The 24,525-nt window shown below is 50.2% G+C and overlaps 1 protein-coding gene across 1 annotated transcript in view; it reads right to left on the reverse strand.

Moving 5' to 3' along the window:
- Nucleotides 1-1,630: 1,630 nt before the first annotated feature.
- The window catches only part of LOC119093852 (uncharacterized), a 34,159-nt gene continuing 11,264 nt past the window's right edge, over nucleotides 1,631-24,525 (reverse strand). The window contains exons 3-6 of the mRNA XM_037216862.1: nucleotides 23,802-24,075; nucleotides 12,084-12,111; nucleotides 8,348-8,456; nucleotides 1,631-6,514 (exon numbers count right to left, since the gene is read on the reverse strand). Coding sequence (XP_037072757.1) covers nucleotides 6,273-6,514; nucleotides 8,348-8,456; nucleotides 12,084-12,111; nucleotides 23,802-24,075 — 653 coding nt within the window. The 3' untranslated portion in view covers nucleotides 1,631-6,272. The remainder of the gene's footprint in view (nucleotides 6,515-8,347; nucleotides 8,457-12,083; nucleotides 12,112-23,801; nucleotides 24,076-24,525) is intronic.

Here is a 24,525-nt window from a genome sequence, read left to right on the forward strand (position 1 = left end):
AGGCGATGTTAGACTGGAGAGGGTTAAATCACAACTCTTTGCTACAAGCTGATTACCATAAAATTGCGTGTCATGCTCCGCTTTTGCCAGTGCTTTATGTCGGTGCGTGGAGATTACCACTTAAAACAGCGCTTCAGCCGACGAACTTTTGCGTTAATTCCATGCTCGCATGGGAAGCTGCCAGCAACGCAAGCATGCAAATGACATTTGTTCGAGGTGAGAAGAACAAAACTGCCCGATCAAAGGCCTCGACAGAAAGCTGCATTTGCACTAGGCCAAATGGAAATCAATGTGAGGAAAGCTGCAGCAAGTAATGAATTCGACCTTTTCATTGTAGTAGCATGGTCGTACATCCCCGATTTCTGACACCTGACATCAGGTAAATCGGCACTTTAATCATTAAATCTAAAAAAAATGTGTTGAGGGTATACTTAAGGCTGGCCTAGCAAAATAGTGTCAGATATGCATGCTTTTTGTCACGTTCTTACTACTATCTCGACGGTTGTGCTGTGCTCATTTGTTCATTTTCTTCTCATCTTGTTACTGATGATGGTTATAAGATGGATACTATAAAACACATTTTACGTTTTTAGTACTATATTGAAGCTGAGGACAGTAAAAGCGTCTCGGCGGGTTCCAAACCATCAATGACCAAACTAACTTTTTTATTCTTCAAGCTTAACTAAGCACGTAAAAATGAGAATTAACGAGTTTCCAGCAATTACCCTGTTCCGAAATTACCCTACTCTGCAGGGCCAGTAAGGTTACCGCGTGACTGGAGAGCTATTCAAAAGATCGTTAGCCAGACACGACCTGGCGGCGGGCTTCTGGCGGGGCGCTAGCGGTCGATGGAACATCCCCTCCCCTCCCCCCCCCATTGACCTCGATCGACGGAGCGAGAGGCGCTCCAATTGGGGACGCTGCGATCCCCCGGAGAGTCTTTGGATAGCCACTTGCTCTCCGCCCGGCTCCTCAGCTCTTTACCTCTCTCCCTTTCCCCCTCCCTCGCTCTCTCTCTTTCTTTCTTCCCCTTCTTTCTCTCTTTTCCCTCTCTCTCTCCCCTTTCTTTCTCCTCTCTCTCTGTCCCTCTCTGCATCTCTCTCTTTCTTTCTTTCTCTCTCTCTCTCTCTCTCTCTCTCTCTCTCTCTCTCTCTCTCTCTCTCTCTCTCTCTCTCTCTCTCTCTCTCTCTCTCTCTCTTTCTCTCTCTCTCGCTCGTCTCCATCGCATGGATGGATTGAGAGATAAAAACAAAGCAGCGATAGAAACAATCTCTTGCCCACCTGCTAGCCACCAAATGTTTCTGGACAAATTTCACATGCTTTTTAAATGCAAGTGATGGGGCTTTGGCTGCATTCTATCGCTTTCTATGCAATAGGGCATGGTTTCATGTGATTCGCCACGTGCTACATGCATATCGACCATGACGTTATTATGTTCATGTACAAGTTCCCATCATGTGCACAAAAAAAACACGACAAGGAAATATATGCGATGCTTGTCCTACCGCCCAGTCAATTGTTCCCTTTCTGCTCACCCAACCAATAAGTGAGGTGATGGAAGAGGCCACCAGGTGGCAACCTGATAGGCATCGATTATGAATTAACATAGTAAAACAGTGGAAATGTGTATACTTCCATGTATTTGACAAACATTCGTCTCTCATAGAACCCGCTTCCATAATGGCCAACGCTCGGCAAATCGCGTACTTTTGGTGCAGGTACATGTCGGCATTTATCAAGATTCTTACCTTTTTATACAATTCCATTTGATCGAAAACTGGCATATCGAAAATGTAGCATCCATGGCATTCCAACACAAGGTTCGTGGAGCCCATTTAAAACCACACACGGGTAAGTTATACAGCGAAGCGACGCCACTTTTTCAAAACGATTGCACGTGTTTCAAGGAAAGAACAAGCGCATGCAAGTTGGCGTTAAGGACTTTTTCCGAACTTTGCTGGACGGCTTTACATGGCCAAGGAATGCCTACATATAAGTATTAAGCGTTTCTAATGCTCCCATTGGAATCAGCTGTAGTGCGGATGGTGATGAGCTGGTGCTTTTGTGACAGGGTGTCTCATATATCGATTCCAATCGCAAAATCACCTTTACAGGCAATGAGGGTTAATGTGGCTCCGGATACAAACCCGGACATCCCAACCAGCAATCTTCACAGTGCTTATCTTTGCAGACACGCGCCATAAGAGCTGCCACAGGGTAAGGAAACAGTAGGGCAGTCGCATCATCAGCTTCAACATGCACATCAATACACATCAAAACGTCAGCCTCTTACTAGTTCACGCTCAGAGGGCAAGTAATAACTCGCGAACAAGGTCGAGCATCCCCCAATAACACCACACTGATCACTAAACAGTAACAACGCTCTCACCGTGCGCTGGTTCATATAGCGACTTAACAGCATTAAAGGTACGATGGGGATACTAGGACTAGGCTGGCACCTGGTGGCCAGGAAATAAGGAACCATGAAATTCCGGAGAGATCGAGGCTGAAACAAAGGAAGTGAGAAGTTTCGGCATTACACACTTTGATCTTTGTGTGTGTCTTCACAATTAAGCTTTTTGAACATAATGCACCAGTTTTAGACACGCAAGCAGCGTTAAGATGGCTTGTCCTCTCATTTCGTTAAACCCAGGTTTTTAGCACTTCATTGATCCTCTCGTCAGTTTGGTATTGTTTTAGCATTTTAAGGTTCACATGGAGATGTGTTTTTCCCAGTTGAGATTAGTTCAAACTACAAATTTGCACATTTCTTCCATCACCCACGGTCTCTATGTTTTTGCTCGCGTAAGCCTTCGTGGTATTCTTAACGTCCGCAGTTTTGAGCTCTGCAATCCTGCCCAGCAGAATATGCGCCATTGTAGACCCTTCGCGAAATTCTCAATAATGCCATATAGGTATGTATAAATTGTGGAAAGAAGATAACTCCTGTTCAACCAAATTGTTTGCTACTGTCAACGCAAACGGATTTGTGCCCGAAATACAAGCTTCTTTGTTTTCTCCACGGCCAACAATCTGCGTGGTGACTTGATTTAAGAATCGGGTGTGTTCGTTTCTACCAAACGGCAATCTGAGCCCATCTTTGAACGATTCCGTCGTGATGTTGGATGGCGCGGCCATTGGCAGAAAATCCCAACATGCCCCAATTTGCCAACCTAGCCGTCCTCATGTGTGCATTTTCGGAGTTTCCTTAATCCCGTTCCCAAACGTGAGCCACAAGTGCAATGTTTATTGTTATCCCGCCCATTAAAAGATAAAACATCTGTAAAAACAATGTCACAAGGCTACGAAAGATGCGCTTTTCAGGGAAGAAAAAGACGGGTGACATTCGGCTTAGACATTCGTCCACGTTTCATTCCTAGATAGAATTAATTCCTTCATCGCGCAAACGTTTGTGAGGTGGCTTAAGGCTTATTGACTTGGCTGCAAGAGTTTCAAAGTTTAATTGGTTCTTTCCAGCGTCGAAGAAAAGGGAGACAAAAAACAGTCTCTTCTCAAAATACATTTTTGAGTTGTGCTTTGCAGCACAGGTGCAGACTTAAAGATATATGCTGCGTTGGCTGCGTTCCTCCTCTTCATTGTATCCTCTCAACATCTTAGTAATGGTTATACCCTGAAAATTTTTTAGTATTGGTGACAACCAATGTAGGCAAGTTTGGAAGCCAATTACCAAGGTGTATTTCAACTTTTACAGCAACGTCTCACCAGGTCTTGTAACTGGGTGACGGCATGTGCAACGTGAATGATCTGAACCGCAAAATAAGACAGGAGAAGCATGGACCGTAAGCATTCAAATTTATTGCATGACGCTCCTGGCACTGAGTGCACCAGGTTTCTCTCACCAGTCGTAATTCTTGTGGTGCTAGATGGCCGTTCAACCCTCGCCTAGATTCGCCGTTTTTCATAATGCGGACTGATAGGGCGGAGTCGATACAAACACCCTTCCGTTCCCAAGCTAGAAACGATGACACCTTACACAAAAACAGGGGACTGGTTTCAATGGCATCTCGCGATCGGTAATGACTTTAATATTGCTAGATCAATAGCGGACTCTACTAAGCCGGATCAAATGCCGAATTTTTCTGAGAACTCACTTTTCCCATTTACGTGCCTATATGCACAAGACCATGTCCTGTAGCGACACGCAATTTAAGCAAAAGCTTATTTTGTCTCTCATTCTGAATACAGTGCGTGCAGTATTATGTGTTTTGAGCATCGGTTCATGATGTACAGCTTCGCTGTTTTGTAGACTGTTTTTCGCGCATTACGCGAAATCGTCGGTTGCCGCTCACTGCCTGCGGCGGCTATGGAGCTCCGTGCAATGATCCTTAGAAATGGTCGCTTCTCAGAAGCCAGAAATGCTAGGGACACGTTTTCAGCGTCAAAACACACCGAATAAATGCTTTAAAGGCTTCTAAGATGTTTGACGTGATAGCGCGGCATATGGGATAAACATTCTCAGAGCACATTTAGGACCTAGTCACCATCGATCCGGGTATCAGGACAAGGATTAATGAGCTATTACAAATACCCTAGATATTTGCAAAACAGATTGAGGTCAAGCCACCACCAGTTAGGTGTTCTAAAACTAAATTTTAAACAGAGTTTATCTAAACTTACACCGCCACTTTGTCTTGAGTTGAAATGGCCGGCACTACTATGGTTTTTTAGGATTGCCTTGGAAGGTCAGACCGAGTTTTGGACTACGCTGGTATATTTTTTACCGCACATTCGTGTTCTTGTCGTAAAATATACCAGGTTTAAGATTACCGAGGCTCGAGGCCTTGATAGGTCATGGGATTATCTCGGGTGAGTCACGCACTGGCCTTGGTGAAAGTAAGCAGTAGCATGCTTTGAATTGAACAAATTTTCTTCCTGCTGACGTATGCAAAGTTACGGGAAGATAGCAGACTTAATGGACCCCAGACTGACATGTTTGACCTAGTTCGACAGATACACCAAGACAGCCTGTTTAGATCAGCATACAAGCTGTATTGAACATGCCAAGCGCCCAGCTATGCGTTTCACACTCAATGAGCTATCGGCACAGCTAAGGTACTGCCGAACCTGGTGAGATTTAACTTGGCGTCAACTAAACCAAGGCAAAAAGGGTATGCTCACGAAACACCAGTTCCGGGTGTGTAACACTTTTGGCGCTGCGACAAAGAAACCAGATATCAGTAGTTTGCAAGCATTAATCATTACGTTGAGTGCGCTAGATGGATCCTGTTACCTTGTTTACCATGCCACAAGGAATAGTGAAATCAGGACATTGGCAACATGGTAAGAGACCATCACCTATTAGCATTGTATTCTCATCCGCATGATGCTGACCCCTCCGATTCGAACAACGTCTAGCAAAGCATATGGAACCAGTCAACAAGCATTAGCGGGCTTCCTGCCCGGCCATTCGGCTTCAGCATAACGCCTTATGAAAGTACACAAAGTCGGATGCCGACCAGGAAAGCTCACCCACGGAGTCGTGGCTCTCTCGTCACGTCCGAGGTCATTACAGGGGGTGAGCCCACCGACTCATCACCGCAATAGGCGCGCAACACCGCACTGCAAACACAGCGACACCTGCCGTAGACCCTCCGGACGACCACGCCAAGGTCGCACTCCCATTGGCTGGCACGAACACTAGCCACCCACAGTAACCAATCGCAGAGCGGAACGGCATAACCCTGTCCTGCACAAAGCACTCGCGTGTGACTGCCACTTGCAGACGCGTGGTGCCGAGTGTAAAACAGCCAGCATGTCCAAAGCCACGCCCGAGCCTGTGGGCTGTGACCCCGGGAGGCGAGGTAATGGGATTCTCGCCCGGTGGCCATCGAGCGGACTGGCATAAGGAGGCGTAAACACATGAGGAGGGCTGTTACCGCCCGGAAGGAGGGCGTGCGTCGCACACGCTAACCTGATGGTCGGGGAACAGCGGCGGCTCGGCTCAGGAGCCACCCACACACAAACAGAACACGTGAGTCAAGGGATTATTGGGGCTTTGTTGAGTGCGGGTCTGCTGAGTCTTTGAAGAGCTTCCATTCGCAGGGAGGCTTATGAGAAGCTTGGCCTTCCGGGACAACCCTTTCTTACTGTCCAGTTCGTCACTGAAAGCGGTGCAGAGTCCGGGGGGCGTCCGTCCCAAGCGACGGACGCTGGCAGTACCCGGCCCCTCGCTGGCCGGCCGCTGCGCTGCCACCTCAAGCCCCCTGACGGGCGCGACACGCCCCGGCCGTAAGCCACGGCCGTCCAGGCGCTCAGAAGCCGCCGAAGTCGCCGCCGAAGTCGCCGAAGTCGGCCTCGCAGTCGTAGTCGGCGTCGGCGCAGCCGCCGGCGCCGGCGTCCGTGTAGCAGTAGCCGGGGTCGAAGGCGGAGGCGGGCCCGCCCCAGCCCTGAGCGCAGCCCCAGCCCAGACCCTGGCCCCAGTCGGTGACGGCGCCGGCCAGCATCAGCCCCGTGCACAGGTCGCCCAGGCTGCGTCGGCTCAGAGAGTCGTGACCTGTCCGATAGCAAGCTGTTATGAGGGTCGCGGTCGCGAGTCCGACGTGGCGGGTCACAGTCTGCTATCGGGCTCAGGAAGCTGTCACCTGGTGGATCACAATCTGTTGTCAGGATCAGATGTAATAACCTGGTGGATCGCAGTTCAGGATCAGGTTCAGTGGGTCTGACATGGGGACACGATCTGCTATCAGGGTCGGAGGCTGACACGACAAAGCACAGCCTGACTTCAGGTTCAATGGGGCTGACATGGTGGACCACAATATGTGATGAGATGCCGCGAGTCTGACACAGCGAGTCATCGTCCGTTATCGGGGTCGCGGGTCTTGCACGGTGGGTCACAAACCATTAGGATTACGAAGTGAGCAATGATCATGAAATGGGGGATTGCGTTAGCATGGTCAGGTTTGAACAATGGTGAGTCGGTGAATGGTTCGCTCTTCACGGTAACAACCGGCTGATCTAAAGCTCGGGAAGTGTGGCCGGGGGCGTAGTAGGCGTAGTCAGCGGAGGGATGTAGTTCGTTTAGTTGCTGCTTTTGAAGTGGATGGTTTGAGGATGGATATTTCTTTGATGATTTAGCTCTAACTTGGCCGGGGTAAAAGTTAGAACGCTTGCATTAGCACGGCCGGACGGTCATAACTGATGAGGTTTGAACTTTGAGCTGCCTCAGCGACTCAGCACATATTCATATGCTTAAGTCTTGGGCGGATTTCACGACGCACTGCCGTGTATTTTTTAAAATTTGCTGAGTTATGTATCTGCAGTTTTTGTATTCCAAGTTTTATACCATTCGAGCCCTATGTTGGAACCTTAGTACTAAGCCATTCTAAACCGTTCGAACAACATATGTTTGTTTGACAGCAGCGAACGTGCATTGCTGCTGGCAAAAAATGATATCACTGCTGGCCTACTAAAAATTCATGTACGATTCTCCGGAAAGTTGCAGTATTGTTCCAACAATGAACTTGGAAAACCACTGAGCCGAATACCAAAGAGCAAAAGATAAATGAAATTGCATGACGCAGTCAGGAAATGCAGGAGGACCAATAAACATCTTCAACTGGCCAGAGCAGCCGAATAACATACACACATTTCATTAAAGATGGGATACCTCGTTTGAGGTTGTAACCAAGAGAGCTTATCCAGCAATGAAGTCGGTATTGAAGGCATTTTGCTAATTTTCTTACGACACAACGCCATGAACCTAATGTCCAATTCTACCACGCGTTGGGAGGGAGGAACAGGCCCCTAAGATTCTTACCGCACTAGCTCCCGGGCCCTTGCTTAGACCAATCCATAACGGCTCCATCTTTGTTAAGCTTTTTGTCCACCATGGAAACCAGTGATGGGAAGTAAAAGGAATATATGGTGCGTACGCCGGACTACAGTAACTAAACACAATAAAAGAGTTCGCACACTTTTCGTTTTGTTTACAGAAACCGGCAGAGTAGATTTATCAAACCTCAACACGAGAGCGTTGTCGCGTCAAGACCAGCAAGACACGGAACGATGCATTTAATATAGCATTTGAGCAACGGCGCGTGAGTCTGGACTTCAGCCGGGAGGTCGGGTTCGGTGCGATATCTGTATAACAACTGCAGCGATCTAATGCAGTGCCATCAAGCGTACTGGGTGGTTTAGTCAAGCCGCGCCGTATTCTGTAACGAACGGTCAAGACAAACACTTTCAGTCGTGCAATGCGACAAGACACAACATGGCCAAGCAAGCCTGAGGTCCAATGCCGATCAGCTATTGACACGCGCGCCGGTGTGGCACCGGCAGCAGCTCGGCCTGGAGGCCGGCCATTCGCTGCGGCGCCACGGCCACTGACCGTATCTCTCGGAGCCGTACTTGGCGAGGCTGTTGGTGACCTGTCCGGGCAGAGAGAAGGCGCGGGGGCAGCAGGCCTCGGTCATCACCGGGCTGGGCGGCGGCGGCAGCTGCCGACGGGTCATGCTAACTTCAGACCTCACTCAGACCGGCATCGGGTTCAAGCTGAACGCCATCAGGAACTAATGAATCATGATGATAAGGGGGTACACCTCAAGTACATCGTTAACGTTAGTTTGGTGCTAATTTGTTTACAATGTCTAACCATACGTGTCCATGCAGATCATGTACTGCTGCTGCGAAACCTCACACACTAAGCAACATTAGGAGCTGGCATTGCAGCCATGCTACAGCCGGTGCAAATTATGTAACATCGACAACCATCCACCATTGATTTGACGATCGTCACTGATAACATATGTCGAATAGAAAGGGGAGCAATATCCCATTTCCCCACAGAATGAGAATGCCATAGAACAAGAAGCACTGACTTTTCACGAGTACATTGCAGTGTATTCACAACTGCTTTATAGTGTGTTCATTACTGCATGCTGCTCACAATAGAAACTGTGGTAGAATAGTGTAACACAAATAGTTGCCCACGGGTGGAGAAAGCAAAGACACATATTTCTGTAATTAGGGTAAAAGACAAGCTTGTAATGAATGACGGATGAGACAGATACTGGCATGCATTCTCTGGAGCTCGGGTTCTTTTTAACCAGTGAAAGGGCAGAGTAGGGCTTTGCAAAGTTGCAAAGCAGACACTTCCACCATTATCAATCTCTCAAACAGCAACGTTTATGACGCATTTCGGTTCCTGCAGTCCTCCCCGTTCTCACTTTGCGCAGGTACCACCGCATTTCGAAAATCCGTCCATTGCCTCGCTCCTGGCAGAGCCTTCAGCTCTGAGCCCCTTGCTCCAAATGACACTACTTAACCGCTTCAGCTCTAATCCCATGGCTCCTGATCGGGCGGCTTCTTCTTCAGCTCTTATCTACTGGCTCCTCATAAGAGCCTTACGCTTCAGCTTTGATCTCCTGGCTCCTGATCGAGCTGTTGTCCTTAATCTCCGATCTCCAAGCTCCTGATCGAGCTGTTGCACTTAAATCTCCGATCTCCAGGCTCCTGATCAAGCTGTTTCCCTGGCCCCCGGCTGGTGACGGTAGCTCTGATCGGCCGCCAACCTTTCAGTTCCGGCTCCTGGCTGGTGAGACGCTTCTGATTGGACGCCATCCCTTCAATTCCGGCTCTTGGCTAGTGAGACGCCTTCTGATTGGACGCCATCCCTTCAGGTCCAGCTCCTGGCTGGTGGGACGCTTCTGATTGGACGCCATCCCTTCAGCTCCGGATCCTGGCTGCTGAGACGCTTCTGATTGGACGCCATCCCTTCAGCTCCGGCTCCTGGCTGCTGAGACGCTTCTGATTGGACGCCATCCCTTCAGGTCTGGCTCCTGGCTGGTGAGACGCTTCTGGTTGGACGCCATCCCTTCAGCTCCGGCTTCTGGCTGGCGAGACGCTTCTGATTGGACGCCATCCCTTCAGCTCCGGCTCCTGGCTGGTGATATGTTTTTGATCGGCCACCATCTCTGTATCTCCGGTCCTCCCTAGTGATGATGCTTCTGATCGGTCACCATCCCTTCAGTTTCGACTTCTGGCTGGAGGTGATGCTTCTGATCGGTCACTATCCCTTCAGTTTCGACTTCTGGCTGGAGGTGATGCTTCTGATCGGTCACTATCCCTTCAGTTTCGACTTCTGGCTGGTGGAGATGCTTCTGATCGGTCACCATCCCTTCAGTTTCGACTTCTGGCTGGTGGCGATGCTTCCGATTGGTCCACCATCCCCTCACTTTCGACGTCTGGCTGGTGGTGATGCTTCTGATCGGCCAGCATCACTTCAGCTTACTCTTCTGGCTGGTGATGATGCTTCTGATCGGCCGCCATTCCCTCAGCTCCGGTCCCTGGCTGCCGATAATGCGCGGACGTCCTCGCGCCCGATGACGGCTCGGGTTCCGGCGGCGGCGCAGCAGCAGGGGGTTTGAGAAATGGTACCGATCGGGGCCGACGCGCCGCTTTGGGGGCCGCCGGCGAAGACCCATCACCCGCCGCCGAATGTCGGCTCCCGGGCCGCGCCGGACGCTGCGGAATAACCTCCCAAACTTTCCCCCGATAATGCCGCCGACCTAAATATACTCCGGAGCCGGCGACTGCTCCACATCGGCAGTCATTCATTAAATTTGCCGGCAGTTTTAACGTTCACATTTCAATGGGAAGGTATGGGTGGCGATAAAGGCCAGATGAACGGCCCAAAATAGCGGTCCGGCGGCGGCCGGCGGCGGCCGGCGGCGGCCGGCTGCTTCCCAGCCAGATTGGCGTCCCGTAATGGCCTGCGAATGACGCTCGGCGGCTCCGCAGCCCACCAGCTTAGTCGCTGGGTCACACACGGGCGGCTGCAGCCGGCCGCTGAGGCACACACGGGCGGCGGCAGTCGGCCGCTGAGGCACACGCGGGCGGCTCTAGCCGGCTACTGAGGCACACACGGGTGGCTGCAGCCATCTACTGAGACACACACGGGCGGCCGCAGCCATCTACTGAGGCACACACGGGCGGCCGCAGCTATCTACTGAGACACACACGGGCGGCTGCAGCCGATTACTAAGGCACACAGGGACGGCTTCCGCCCGTGTACTTGGCACACACACACACGCGGACGGTTACAGTCATGGACAACCCTGAACCACACATGGACACACTCATAGCTTCATGTGGCGTGCTGAATGCATGCCTTGTTTTAAATACGACTCAGATAACTACACTTTACTATACGACTATACAATATTATACTATATGCTATACTTGGTATAAGCGAGTGCTTGTCCTGTATGCTGCTCGGTAAGCAAAAATTTTTGAACTGGGTAAAACACAAGAAAGTCAAATTTGAACCTTTGCCATGGGGGTGTTTGTAGAAGAGTTTGGAAGTTAGTGAATTTGCATTTCTTCTCCATAGCCATAGCTTCATTAGCTCATTCACTCATAATTTTGTATTGTGAAGCACGCGAGAATAAAGTAGACGTTCCAAATGATCACTTTTTAGATTTTCTTTTCGACAACCAATTCAAGTCTTTTACACGCTGAGAAGTCTGACAGAATGCCGTTTGTTAATACGCAGAGAATGACATCGCACTATAACTCTTGCCCGGATCTGCAGCTCATTTGCTCTTGATGCTCTCGTCAATAGCCAAACCTCCAACCACCAGGCACCGAGCCATGCAAAACAGCTGGTCATTTCGAAGCCATATGGTCCTATTCGGTGGTAAGGATCCATGCAGCATTATCGGGGCCGATTTGCATGGGCGAATCCAGAACGACTGAAGGAGATCCGGAAGAAGAAAGCTAAAGAGGAAACCAACGCTAGACAGGGACACGGACGTGCCTACCGCCTGATGAGTAGACCAGAGCGCATGCGCGGTGACCAGCCTCGATGCACCTGACGCACCTGAGCGCGGCACTCGACAAAGAGACAGGGTGCAGAGCAGGTCAGAGCAGGTCAGAGCAGGTCGGATAACACGGAACGCTGCCTCGCAAGCCCAGTTTGCCGCGCGGTTTCCCGGCCGCGGCGGGTACGGAGCATGCAATCTCATTCCGGCCTGCTCTGGCGGCCAACGAACGGGCCGTCAGGGCGGGCGGTGCGCAGCGCCGGCCTCATTCGGAGCCGGCTGATCAGTGCCGCCCGTTCTCACCGTATTGCTGATGGCCGTCATCCAGGCGCTGAAACGAGAGTCATCCAGCTTGGTTAGCGTCGGCCGGCCGGCCGGGGCTGCGGCGCGGTGCTCAGACCGGCGGCCGGCGTGCGTACGACGAGAGCGTCGGCCGCCGTCAGGCGCCGGCTCCGACGGCGTCGGGCGGAGCCGAAAATACGCCGCCGGCGATATTGAACGGCACGGGAGGCCGAGGTCCAGCGCCGGGGACGGGACCGGTAACAGGTGCAGCTGTACTGGGGGTATGGCTGTGTTCCCACTAGACTAACTGTAGGAGATGGTGCCATGTGTGCAAGTGAGGATGCGGGGATTCACCCCTCCCCAAAGGCGACCTTGAGACAGGGGTCGGGTCGTTGCCGCCAGGTAAATCGTCGAGACGGCCTGGAGCGGATGTCGAGCACGAGAGTGAGAGCGAGGCCCGACGAGGCGGCTCAGACCGGCGGGCCCGGTCCAGCTGGGAGCCGCGGCTGCGCTCGCCAGTCACAACAAAAGGCGCGCTCTGGGGAGAAGAGGGTCCGGAAATGGTGCGCTTCCGGCGGATTATTCGGTCTCATTTGTGGACACTGGGCGCGGTGATAGCAGAGTGCTCGGTGCTGCGATTTGGAGGCCGATGTTCTGGCTAAAGACATCACGACATCCACCCACCATCCCCAGCCGGCGGAAGTGCAGCGGACAGACGGAGCCTGGCGAGGACTTGACTGATAAGCCACGCGAATATGGACCCCAGGGATACCGGATACCCCGCCGCATTAAGTCCTCTTTATGCTCTTCGGCTGATGTTCAGCAAAACGACGGGAGGCCGGCAGCCTGCTAAGTAATTGCTGTTGCATAATAACGTTTCCAGGCAGGGGAATACCAAGACATTGAGCCTTCAATCGTGGATGCTTTAAATCGCGCGCCTTTTACAGTATTCATGGCTACAGTATGCATTGAGAACGCTAAATTTAGACAGAATAAGGACAGGACCAAGTCGGTAAGTTCTACCGCACAAGTCAGGAGCCACCGCCCTTCACCGCAGCTATCATCGCTCCTGTGGTGGCAGCATTTGACGCCGCGTCACGAGCCGTGCTGCGTCATTTCTGATGCGCCAGGAATGCATGTAGGACGGAATAAAACAACTAGACCCCCCAGCCACGTCATATCCTTAGGCGAGGCTTTTGTTTTACACGATATGCCATCGCTGCTCCGATTATATTTGACATTCCCTTTTATCCGTTACCTTTAGCACTTCATTTTTGATCTACGGGCTCGCCAGCATTTTTCCATGTGCGCTACAACATAGTAGCGGAGTGGCCACACTTGGCAGCACAATAAACATATGCCATACGCCATTCTTGCATACGTGCATCTAATGCAAACAATGACATGCATATTTGTCTGCTTATATTTCATCTGAGTAGGTGCATGCTTAATAGACATATATATATATATATATATATATATATATATATATATATACATGTATATATACATATACACACACACACACACACACATATATATATATATATATATATATATATATATATGTATATATATAGAGAGAGAGAGAGAGAGAGAGAGAGAGAGAGAGAGAGAGAGAGAGAGAGAGAGAGAGAGAGAGAGAGAGAGAGAGAGAGAGAGAGAGAGAGAGAGAGAGAGAGAGAGAGAGAGAGAGAGAGAGAGAGAGGAGGAGAGAGAGAGAGAAGAGAGAGAGAGAGAGAGAGAGAGAGAGAGAGAGAGAGAGAGAGAGAGAGAGAGAGAGAGAGAGAGAGAGAGAGAGAGAGAGAGAGAGAGAGAGAGAGAGAGAGAGAGAGAAGAGAGAGAGAGAGAGAGAGAGAGAGAGAGAGAGAGAGAGAGAGAGAGAGAGAGAGAGAGAGAGAGAGAGAGAGAGAGAGAGAGAGAGAGAGAGAGAGAGAGAGAGAGAGAGAGAGAGAGAGAGAGAGAGAGAAGAGAGAGAGAGAGAGAGAGAGAGAGAGAGAGAGAGAGAGAGAGAGGAGAGAGAGAGAGAGAGAGAGAGAGAGAGAGAGAGAGAGAGAGAGAGAGAGAGAGAGAGAGAAGAGAGAGAGAGAGATACATACACATATACATATATATATATATATATATATATATATATATATATATATTATATATATATATATATACACACACACATATATATATATATATATATATATATATATATATATATATATATATATATATATATTCCAGTCTCCGTATGGCTTAAAGTCTGTTTGTGCTATGTGGCAAAGTATGTTTGTGCTATGTGGCATTCACGCCCAAGTGGCTGGCAAACGGAGGACGACATGCGGCTCACATGGCACTTGGAACAACTATCGAGTATCAAAGCCATGGCCGCAGATAGAACGATCGTGCTGGCAGGCATGAGTTCCCCAGGGAACATTTCAATTGACTACAAAATTTATAGCTATTGACTTGTGCGGAAGAACTTTATTACTTTGAGCTGAACCACATAGTGGTGATAACGGGAACACCTCTAAGAATAGCTCATCATGTAAAGCATTTAAATGGTCAGCAATATGCCTGGAAAAGAGCGATGCTGGTAATGCACCACAAAAGCCTCGGAGGCGAGCGACCAGATGGGACTCCATAATGACACACAGAACCTATTCAGAGATCACGCATGCTGATCAGCGGCTCGAGCCAACCGCAGCACACAGCCTTTGCCAGCGACAACCCACCCGACCCAAGACCCGAAAATCAATAGCACGACGAAGGCGGAGAAACCTGGCGCTCGGCCATACGCAGCGTGCTCTCGAGTCAGCAGCGCGAGCGCGGGAAACGCGACGGCATATAAAAACAGCGTTCTGAGCGGCAGCCCCCTGCCGCCGCCGCCAAAAACAGCAGCGGTGGTAGCGGTCGTACGCCAGACAGCGGTCTCTTTCTCTTACCACTGCAGCCGTGTGCGACTCACAAGTACACGTGTAGTCAGTTCTGGGGAATGATGTTCAGCAACCAGAAGCAGCTTCAAAGAAACACGGCTTTTTGTGTGACGAAGTGCCAATTTCGTCGTTTCGACGATTTTACTGGAATGACTGCACCACGGCACTGCTTTGCTCGGCCGTCTGTGGGAGTCGGGAAAGGTCCGAGAGAGCGTATGCAGTGCAGAATAAGGCGCTCTTAAAGCTAATCTAGTTAACAGACAGCGGGGGAAGAGTGGATGCAATAAAACGATAACACTAAGCCTAACGACTGAACACCGTTAACACTGACAATGGGAATGATTTGGACGACGGCCGTGATAAAAGTCCGCTGCCGTCAAATGGTCTGAGCCCTGTCACCGCGGGCTGCGACGTCTTCAGTGGCGGCTAACAAGTGGGACGTGCCGTTTTGTCGCCAGTCCGAGCGGTGCGGCCGGTCGCCCCGGCACCAGATGATCGCGCCCAGCCGCTCCAGCCGCCGCGCAGGTCCCGCGAACGAGCCGACGCGCACCGGCGCCTTGACTGCTCCCGCGCAGTCGGAGATGAGACGAAGCGGCGGGGGGGGGGGGGGGGAGGAGCGGCGGGGAAGTCCGACTCTGGCGGATACCTTCGGGTCTTGAGAGGCGCGGAGGTAACGGGATAATGCTGTGCAGCGAACCATGCAGCTCTGCACAGCTACAGCTTGGCGTGATATAGATCAGCGCGACGCGAGCGCCGCTCATCTCCCGCGTCATCACCAGCTTCAGTGCGACACGAGCGCCGCTCATCACGGGCGTCATCACCAGCCCCAGCGCGACACGAGCGCCGCTCATCTCCCGCGTCATCATCAGCTCCAGTGCGACACGAGCGTCGCTCATCACCGGCGTCATCACCAGCCCCAGCGCGACACGAGGTTCGCTCACCACCGGCGTCATCACCAGCCCCAGCGGGACACGAAAGCCGCTCATCGCCGGCGTCGTTACCAGACCCGAAATGCACTGGAAGCGTTCACGTTCACGATGCTGGGAGAATCGGCCGCGCGTGCTATGGTTCGGAGCACGACAACCACGGAGCAATTAGATGATATGGGTGGTCACGTGCGCACAGTCTCTCCCATCCCCATGCATCCAAAATATTCGGAAAAGCTGCGATCAGTGGTCTGGCGTGAGCTGAAGGCCCAAACAGAGGCTATGCCAGACTAGAGTATGTCACAAAGTAAGTATCGATGTTTTGAGCAGGTTGGAGCAGTGTCAACAGGTACATGCAACAGCCAAAACATAGGAGAAGAGGAACTACCCAGGTACTAAATTTTTTAAGGCTCGACTTCCGTGCAACGATGCGACTTGTCTGAACAAACTGCAAAACTGTTACCAATCCGCGAATGTCCACTGAACAGACAGCTACAAACATGCTTAACAGGCAGCCATAACACGTACCCATGCACCTATTGTGCTTAGTTGAAGGGAGTACGAGTGAATGGCTGAGTAAAGATCTTTTCGTGCAATAAATTTCAAGCATCTGCATCATAGTTTCTGTGACTTGGAGGACCGTCCTCCATCATGCATGTGCTCAAAAGCCACATTTTGACAATGGTCACCTCAATCTTGGCACGTGTAGACAGCCGGCCTTAAACAGCCTTAGTGATAGAGAAGATAATCGTGAGGTTTTGATTATATGGCTTATGAAGGCTACCAACGCAGACGCCTCCAAGGAGGGGGAGGGGTGCAACTTAGCGCAATTGCCACAAGTGCCACGGTACAGGTTGAAGCTATCGGTTCATAAACCAGCTGTTCATCGACTGGCGCGCATGCCACCATCTCGCTCGGAGCCCGCCTGCCGGGCACTGCCACCACTGGCCCACAGGTCAGCCTCAGCTGCTACGACCTGGCACGGCGGGTCAGGGCAAAGGCCAACTCTGGACTGGTCTGCGCCCCCCGCGGACTGCAGACGCGCCACCCCTCATCATCCCGCCGGCGGGACGTGGCCTCTATAAGGCGCACGCCAGCGTCAAGGCGGCCGTAAAACGCCCGGTGGCGACAGTTTGCTGCCTGTCGGGGAGTCGGCTCACCCGCCGGCGGCTGCAACAGGCTTTGCACTGGAAGCACAGGCCACAATAACGCGGCAGGTGATGCTGACGATGGTGGCAGCGACTCAGTCACCACGACCACTGACAGCGGCGGGCGGGGGTGGGCGCCGCGTCGCGGCGAAATACGGCGCGGCGTGCGCCGCTGTCGCCGTCGCGCCATCCTGCCGCACGCCGCCGGCTGTCGTGTGCACTATCCATCTGCCAGGGGCCACGCCATGCTGGCGAGGCGCAACGACCCCCGACCCACCGGGGTGGCCGGTCAGGCACGCGAACAGCGGGCCGGCACGCCCGCACGCCCGCCGACGGCCAGCGACGGCGACGCGCGACGCGAGGCGGGGCACAGCCGGCCCGTGGGAACCGGACGATATGGCGGCGGCCGGCAACGGCTCGATTGTTTCATTGGAAGAGGAAAAGAGAGAGAGAGAGAGAGAGAGAGAGAGAGAGAGAGAGAGAGAGAGAGAGAGAGAGAGAGAGATAGAGAGAGAGAGAGAGAGAGAGAGAGAGAGAGAGAGAGAGAGAGAGAGAGAGAGAGAGAGAGAGAGAGAGAGAGAGAGAGAGAGAGAGAGAGAGAGAGAGAGAGAGAGAGAGAGAGAGAGAGAGAGAGAGAGACGAGAGAGAGGAGAGAGAGAGAGAGAGAGAGAGAGAGAGAGAGAGAGAGAGAGAGAGCCACGGAAGACAAGTAATGAGCGGATTGTGGATAAATGCATGCTTTCGATGGTTGGGCTTCGGATGCCTTCATCAAGTTAGAACACAGTCGGAATGCTTCACGAAGCTCCATTTTCTGGACTTCAGTAACATTTTAAGGGTGTGTAGCTTACGAAATTGTGTATAAGGCCCATGATGTAATAGTGCGACCATTGCAAATATCATTATACCATAAGCAGACTTGCACATGGAACCTTGTTTTCTGAGCATATTTTGACCTGCTTCAGGAAAACCGGCGTGCAAAACATGGCTTAATATTCATACTCCTGCATGATCTATGTATTGTGGAACGAAGACAGGTCCCTGACCTCCTGAGTTGTCTGTGGCCATTAGTATAGGTCAGTGTATAAGTAACAAGGAAGCCAGTAGTTATGTTCAGCCCTAGGCGATGTGTGTAGTAGCAAATTTTATAACTCAAAAATGACAATGAATCTATTATGCAGCAATTTGAATGCCGCTCGAACCTCCAGACTTGAAGATTCATACGAGACTCAAGAAAATTCACTCAATTTTTCGAAGGGTAAGGCCTCCACATGCTGAGGATATATTTTTAAAGATTTTATCTAAGCCTTTTGAGTGGATGGATTTTTTGGCAACAGAGATTACGCTAACCAGCGTTTGTTACGTGAGCCCTGGCCTCTGCCATCCGATCGCGCAATTCCAGTTCAACGGCAGAATTTCGTGGCGAAAGTTTAGCGTGTTGTAATGCTCGGCAGGGTCCGTCCTGCCCTCTGACGTCACGTGACCTTCAGCGCGGCCGCTGTCATCTTCCGCAGGCCATATTTGTCAAGGGTAAATAGCAAGCGCCTGAAGCAACTCAAGCCCATCCCGCCACGGACGGGTGGATCGAGAGGCAGGCGCTCTAACCAACTGAGCGTACGAGGCAGAATATAATAAATATTCAATCTTAGGCGTCACGTAAAAAAGCATGGTTATGGGATTCAAGAGGTACTTTTTTAGGCCATTTCTTCCGTGTATGACCATTTTAATGTTTTCGTCCATGCATAGCTAATAGTCACCTCATGTTGAAATCCGGAATGATTGGGACCCCGAAAACTTGGTAACATTCTGAGCTCTCTGTGAAAGCAATGATTATACGAAATGCGACCACTCGTCGTTTGAAACGCTATATAGGAGCTCCTTGGCTAACCCGATATAAACATTTATAGGAAACTACGTGATTCCACAGGTAGCTAAGAATGCATTCTTCCTTTTTTGTCTATGCTTTTATCATATCTTACGTTCAGCAAGTTTGTTTTCACATGGGTTACCGTCAAAAGATTATGGCAGTGAATGCCTATGCAAAACGAGTGCGATTATTACGTTAGCGCCTTTCCAGCATCGGAGGCCCTGTGTGGTAGGGGACGCAAATGTGGGATGTAATATCAATCACCAATTCAATGATCCATGACGTACTGAAGGTATATTCCTGTAAGTGCTCCTAAAAAGCGGAATTTTGTTTTTGTTAGGTGACATTCAAGTCATTGGCAAGGACATTTATATTTTCTAGATCACCTTGGAACGGAAAATAACTTTGGAAAATATCCATTTCCAGCAAAATATACGACGCTGAATACGTGCAAGTAATCGCCCGCTTCAAAATACTTGCTTTATATTGTTTCTGTCAATCATTTTCAAAATCAAGCATATATATGATAGTAATTCAAGCTCAATGAGGAATGGCGACATCTTGGGCTTTTCCTAACCCGGCTTTACTAGTTAACGTTTTTAGGTTGTGTGCGAAACAGCTCAACAGAGTGTACCATGCTCATCTAAGAATACATACATTTGAATGAAACCTAATCTATAATTTGCGTACCTGTGATCCGATCGACATTTTGATAATTTTAAAATCATCATCAGAGCGAAAACAATTCTTACGCATCATCCAATGCTCGGGAAACGGGAGCGCATTCAATAAATTTGGTTTCGTTCTACATTCGAGAAATTCACATACGTTAGGTCACATCACAGATATACTCATGGTAATAGATTTGTATACAATTAAGCACAACTCTTATCGGCATACATCATGTCAGCTTGGAAGTAATACAGAACCATGCAACGAAGGTCTTCCAGGCTCCGCAAGAGCAAAATCATAAGCCTATCTAATAATTTGCAGGAGATATGCAGACTCCATGATACTCAGCGGGGACTTCTCTTGACTCTTAAGTGTTTATATATACGTAACTACCGCATCGCCGTGCTACGGAAAAATTGACACTGTTGTTAGTGAGCAATTGAGTGTCTGATATAAGTGAATGATCCATGCCTTTCAAAAAAGGGCAGCACGCAATACCTATTTATACTTAGGACTTCATGACCAACAGGGAATCTTAGATGTGTGCCATTCAAAAAGCTGTTTTATAATATAACAACGAGTAAAAATTGGAAGCTGCTCCCTAAAACCAATGATCTAAGCCGAGGAAGTAAACAATGCAAGATACTCTGGTTGGAACATTAGCGGGAAGCTTTCAGACACTGGCGATGATGTATACGAACATTGAAACGTTGACCAATGCTATATACATGAACAGCAGCAAGTGCTGCTTATGGCATCAACTTTTTACCACTACATGTGATTGAGACTCTCTCTCTCTCTCTCTTTCTCTCTCCCCCTCTCTCTCTCTCTCTCTCTCTCTCTCTCTCTCTCTCTCTCTCTCTCTCTCTCTCTCTCTCTCTCTCTCTCTCTCTCTCTCTCTCTCTCTCTCTCTCTTTCTCTCTCTCTCTCTTTCTCTCTCCCCCTCTCTCTCTCCCATATATATATATATATATATATATATATATATATATATATATATATATATATATATATATATATATATATATATATATATATATATATATATATATGCATATGTATATTAATAGAAACCAGAAAATTATTGGATAATCACCATATATCACACTGCATTGGACCACACTTATATCACAGAATATTCAACAACCAAAAACCTCATTGCTCTTGTCCCCCAGTATAAATAAGGCTGTCAGAGGTCGTTCTGAAATTCTCCCAAATTGGGTTGTAAACCATGAATAAGTTAGGCCCGCGTGTTCGCCACGCAGCTTTCTGTCAATCTTCTGTGCGGCAGCTGATTTAGGACCCCATGACAACGGCCGCCTCGACTTCTGATTTTCTGCTCACAGCTTTACAATTAGCTGGTTGATAAATATGATCTAGATTGCACTTCGTTCCCAGTTCCAGCTCTAAGCCGTCGCAGCCACGGGTTTCGCCAAATGCAATTTCGACGCGGATGTCTTCAGCTCGGCGGCGCCACATTCGGGCGCTTTTCAAGAGCCCAAAGTCTCTGACAATGGCTGCGTTTACAGCCCCATGGCATTAGTAAAGACCATAGCAATCAAAGTTTATAGAGATGAGAGAATTATGACCCGATCTCCAAGCAGCGTTCTAATTCCAGCCGAAAAGCGTGGGGCTTCAACCACAATTCTCATGAACTTTGGGAGGTCAGGAAAAGCATTGCTCTTTTCCGTTTCTTAAAATCATCTGTTAGCAATCTCAAGTCAATCAGTTATTTGCTAATCCATGCTGGTTTTTTCATTACACAACTAGCAATCTCAATCCCCTCGAGATAAAGTTAGGTGAAACACGAAGAGCGCATGGTGGTTTCCACACACCCGACAGGAAGGAACGTGAATCATGACTACGTTGTGCGATACTCATATTTAAGTGCTGTTCAGGTTACTAGCGGAGCAAATGCGTTGCGAGGTCTTCTATTTTAAAGACTGAAGCAATTAGTACACCAGCATTGATATTAACAGTGTCACACGGTCTGAAAGTCACCAGCAATTAGGAATGGTAAAACAAGCTTATTCGCCCCAACTGCACACGTGAATAACTCAGTCACAGGTGTGTGAACGCTGGTTATGCACTGAAACGTTCCTCGACCACCATATTTTTCAGGGTTTAAGACGACAACTGTAAGGATTCAAGACGGCAGCCAATGACTACCAGCTGACGAGTCAATGTCTCTTCACGGAAAGAAAACCACGCTGCTAGTTAAGACTACTGGTGACAAGATCACGGCTGTTCAATAGGTGAGCAAGAACACCACCGTGAGGTGTTTTTGCTTGAAGGCTGAGTATGGCAAACTGCCTGCATGACAGACGTGACGTCAGAACACGGTGATGTTTCTGCCTTGCAGTGCATTGGTAAGCCGAGCATCTGCGCCGGCCACTGATCGTGCCACGCGGTCTCGTCTGTTAAATTCTAGCGTTGTTGCGAACATAAAGGCACTCGTCGCTTGGGCGTTCTCAACACCACTTGACTTTTGCTTGTGGTGCATTGCATGTGGTCATTCCAGAATTCGTAGGTTCCGATTACCCAGGCTAAAGTTTTGGGACCTCAACTACTCGCCTATTTGTTCTGACCTCACTGCTGACAATTGCTGGGGACTCATGTGGGATGGAGATATGACAGAGTGTATTATCGTATAATGTGTGGTGCGCAACAAATATATGATCGCCAACTTTTATCGCACTGTCAAATTCAGAAAGGAAACTGCCCCGCTACGGCAACAAATATGTGCTAATGGAATAAGAGTACCGACACATTGGCAAAATATCCCAGACCTACAATCCCTGAATTACAAATGCCTGAAACAGTGAACGTGAACCATCGTATTACACCGCTTGGTGCAGTTTGAACATCTGTTAGGAGCAACGTCGGCCACATCTGTTCGTTCCTCCCCCCCCCCCCCCCCGCTACGTCCAGCCGCCCCTTCACAATCGGCAGCCGTCCCGCTGGGACGTGCTCGCACCCAGAGGGCGTTGAGAAGGATGGAGGAGCATTGCTGAGGAATATCTTGAAATGTATACCCGAAAGCAAAGTGTCAGTGCTTTACAATTAGCGTCATACACAATGTGCTTTGTTAAGTGCTGTGAAAACGTACTTTCAGTACTTTCCTACGCATTTCATGCATGCAATATAGCTGAATCTACTGGCGGGGCTTAAATAGCTCGGAAGGAAGGGGAAACAGCCGGGTTTGTTTTAGATGACTTGCCTGAATTAACTGTTCATATTACCCTGCGGCTAGAACCGTTATCGTAATAGAGATGTTACTTGTGATGCGCCTTATCGCATTGTAAAACGTCTTGTATTCCACGCAATTCGTTAAAACGCACTTGAATTATCGTGGCATCATAGAGAGACGTAAACGTATGCCTAGAAAAGAAGCCCTTGTTTCCAGCGGCTTTTTATTCTGAAAAATGTCCGAAGCACTGATAGGCCTTATCTTCAATCAGTTCGGAACTGATCCCAAATATTCGGAAAGACCCACAAGTCACAGCACCAAAAGTGATGCGATTAACGCATTCATTTTCCTAACATAGGCGTTAGCCTAGGTTTCCAGTGGTGCAGAGGATCGAGACAGGGGCGATCCCAGTCACCGGTTGAGGAGGCGGGAGGGGAGACACTGCGGGAGACGCCGTATCGAAGTCTGACGCTGTCATTTGCCAGCCTAGCGCCTGATCCAGCAGAGGTGAGGGCTTCGCAAGTGCCGAGCCCGACCGTGTCAGCGCCCGCCGGGAGGGGGAGGCGGGAGGTGGCTGATAGGGCACGCTCGCCGACGGAGTGCCGCTCATCCGGCGGCGGCCCGCCCGGGCCGCGACCCCGACTCATCCCCACCGCCCGCCGGCCACGACGCTGCCGCCCGAACAACGGCATCTGCCGCGTGGTCTATCGCCCGTGACTCATATCAGCAGCGCCTGGAAGCTCAGAGGTTTTTACGGTCGGTTTCATTCGGCAGAGGGATTCCCTCACCAGCCATTCATTCGAGTGCAATAAGCATCCAAGTTACAGAAGGGCTCCTGCTGTGTCGCGTTCAAAATACAATAACTGTCATTTCCTTTCGAACAGAGCAAAACCTCCTGCTAGCGCTGATATCCCAGAGCACTGCACCCGGCCGCGTGCAGGCCGACACCCTCAGGGCAGCCCGCACCGGAGCCGTGCGGCACCCGCCGGCGGCCCGCGGCGGCAGCACTCACTTGGCGTCGTCCTCGGAGGGGCAGATGAACCACTGGACGCGCCGGCTGACGCTGCTGCCGAGCGCGATCACGCGCCGGATGTCCGTGCCGGCCGGGAACTCGGGCTGGCGCGGCACGGCGCGCGTGAACACGCCCACCGCCATCAGCTCGGGCGCGCAGCGCAGCACCAGCGCTCCCTCCGGCTCGCTGCGCTCCTTGCTCTTGTACCAGAGGAGCGACGAGTCGTCGTACAAAATGGCGTACTCCTCCCGCCAGTTGGTGCCGAAGAAACGCTCTGCGGACGGCGGCGGGCTGTTACCGAAAGGCACGCTGGCAACGCCGCTGGGCGCATTACAGACTGACGCAAAATAAGCCCGCTTTCACAATTCCTGACGCAGTGAGTGTACAATCCGGTAAGAACAAAAACCCTTCATCTTCAGCCCGCGTATTGCGGGCTTAAGCTTCAGGAAAGTGTAAACAAAACGTTTTGAGTTGATGCATGTTATTAACAAACATACGCTGAAACGCGGACTAATGATTGAAATGCCTTAACAGACGCATGCGGTAATGCATGCGGCGGCAAAACAGCGGTCCTTTGTACACCGAGCGGCGTCTCTCATTTATGAGTTCCCTATGGATGTTCGACGACTAAATTCAACAAGTTTTAAGCGCGCTGCCAAGTCCTTTTTGTTCGATAGAGTTGTTTATGCGTGTATGCGCTCATGCCTTTTCTATCCTCTATCAC

This window comes from Pollicipes pollicipes, unplaced genomic scaffold (assembly GCF_011947565.3).
Source record: "Pollicipes pollicipes isolate AB1234 unplaced genomic scaffold, Ppol_2.1 Scaffold_4002;HRSCAF=4701_pilon_pilon_pilon, whole genome shotgun sequence".
In the NCBI taxonomy this organism is placed as follows: Eukaryota; Metazoa; Arthropoda; class Thecostraca; order Pollicipedomorpha; family Pollicipedidae; genus Pollicipes; species Pollicipes pollicipes.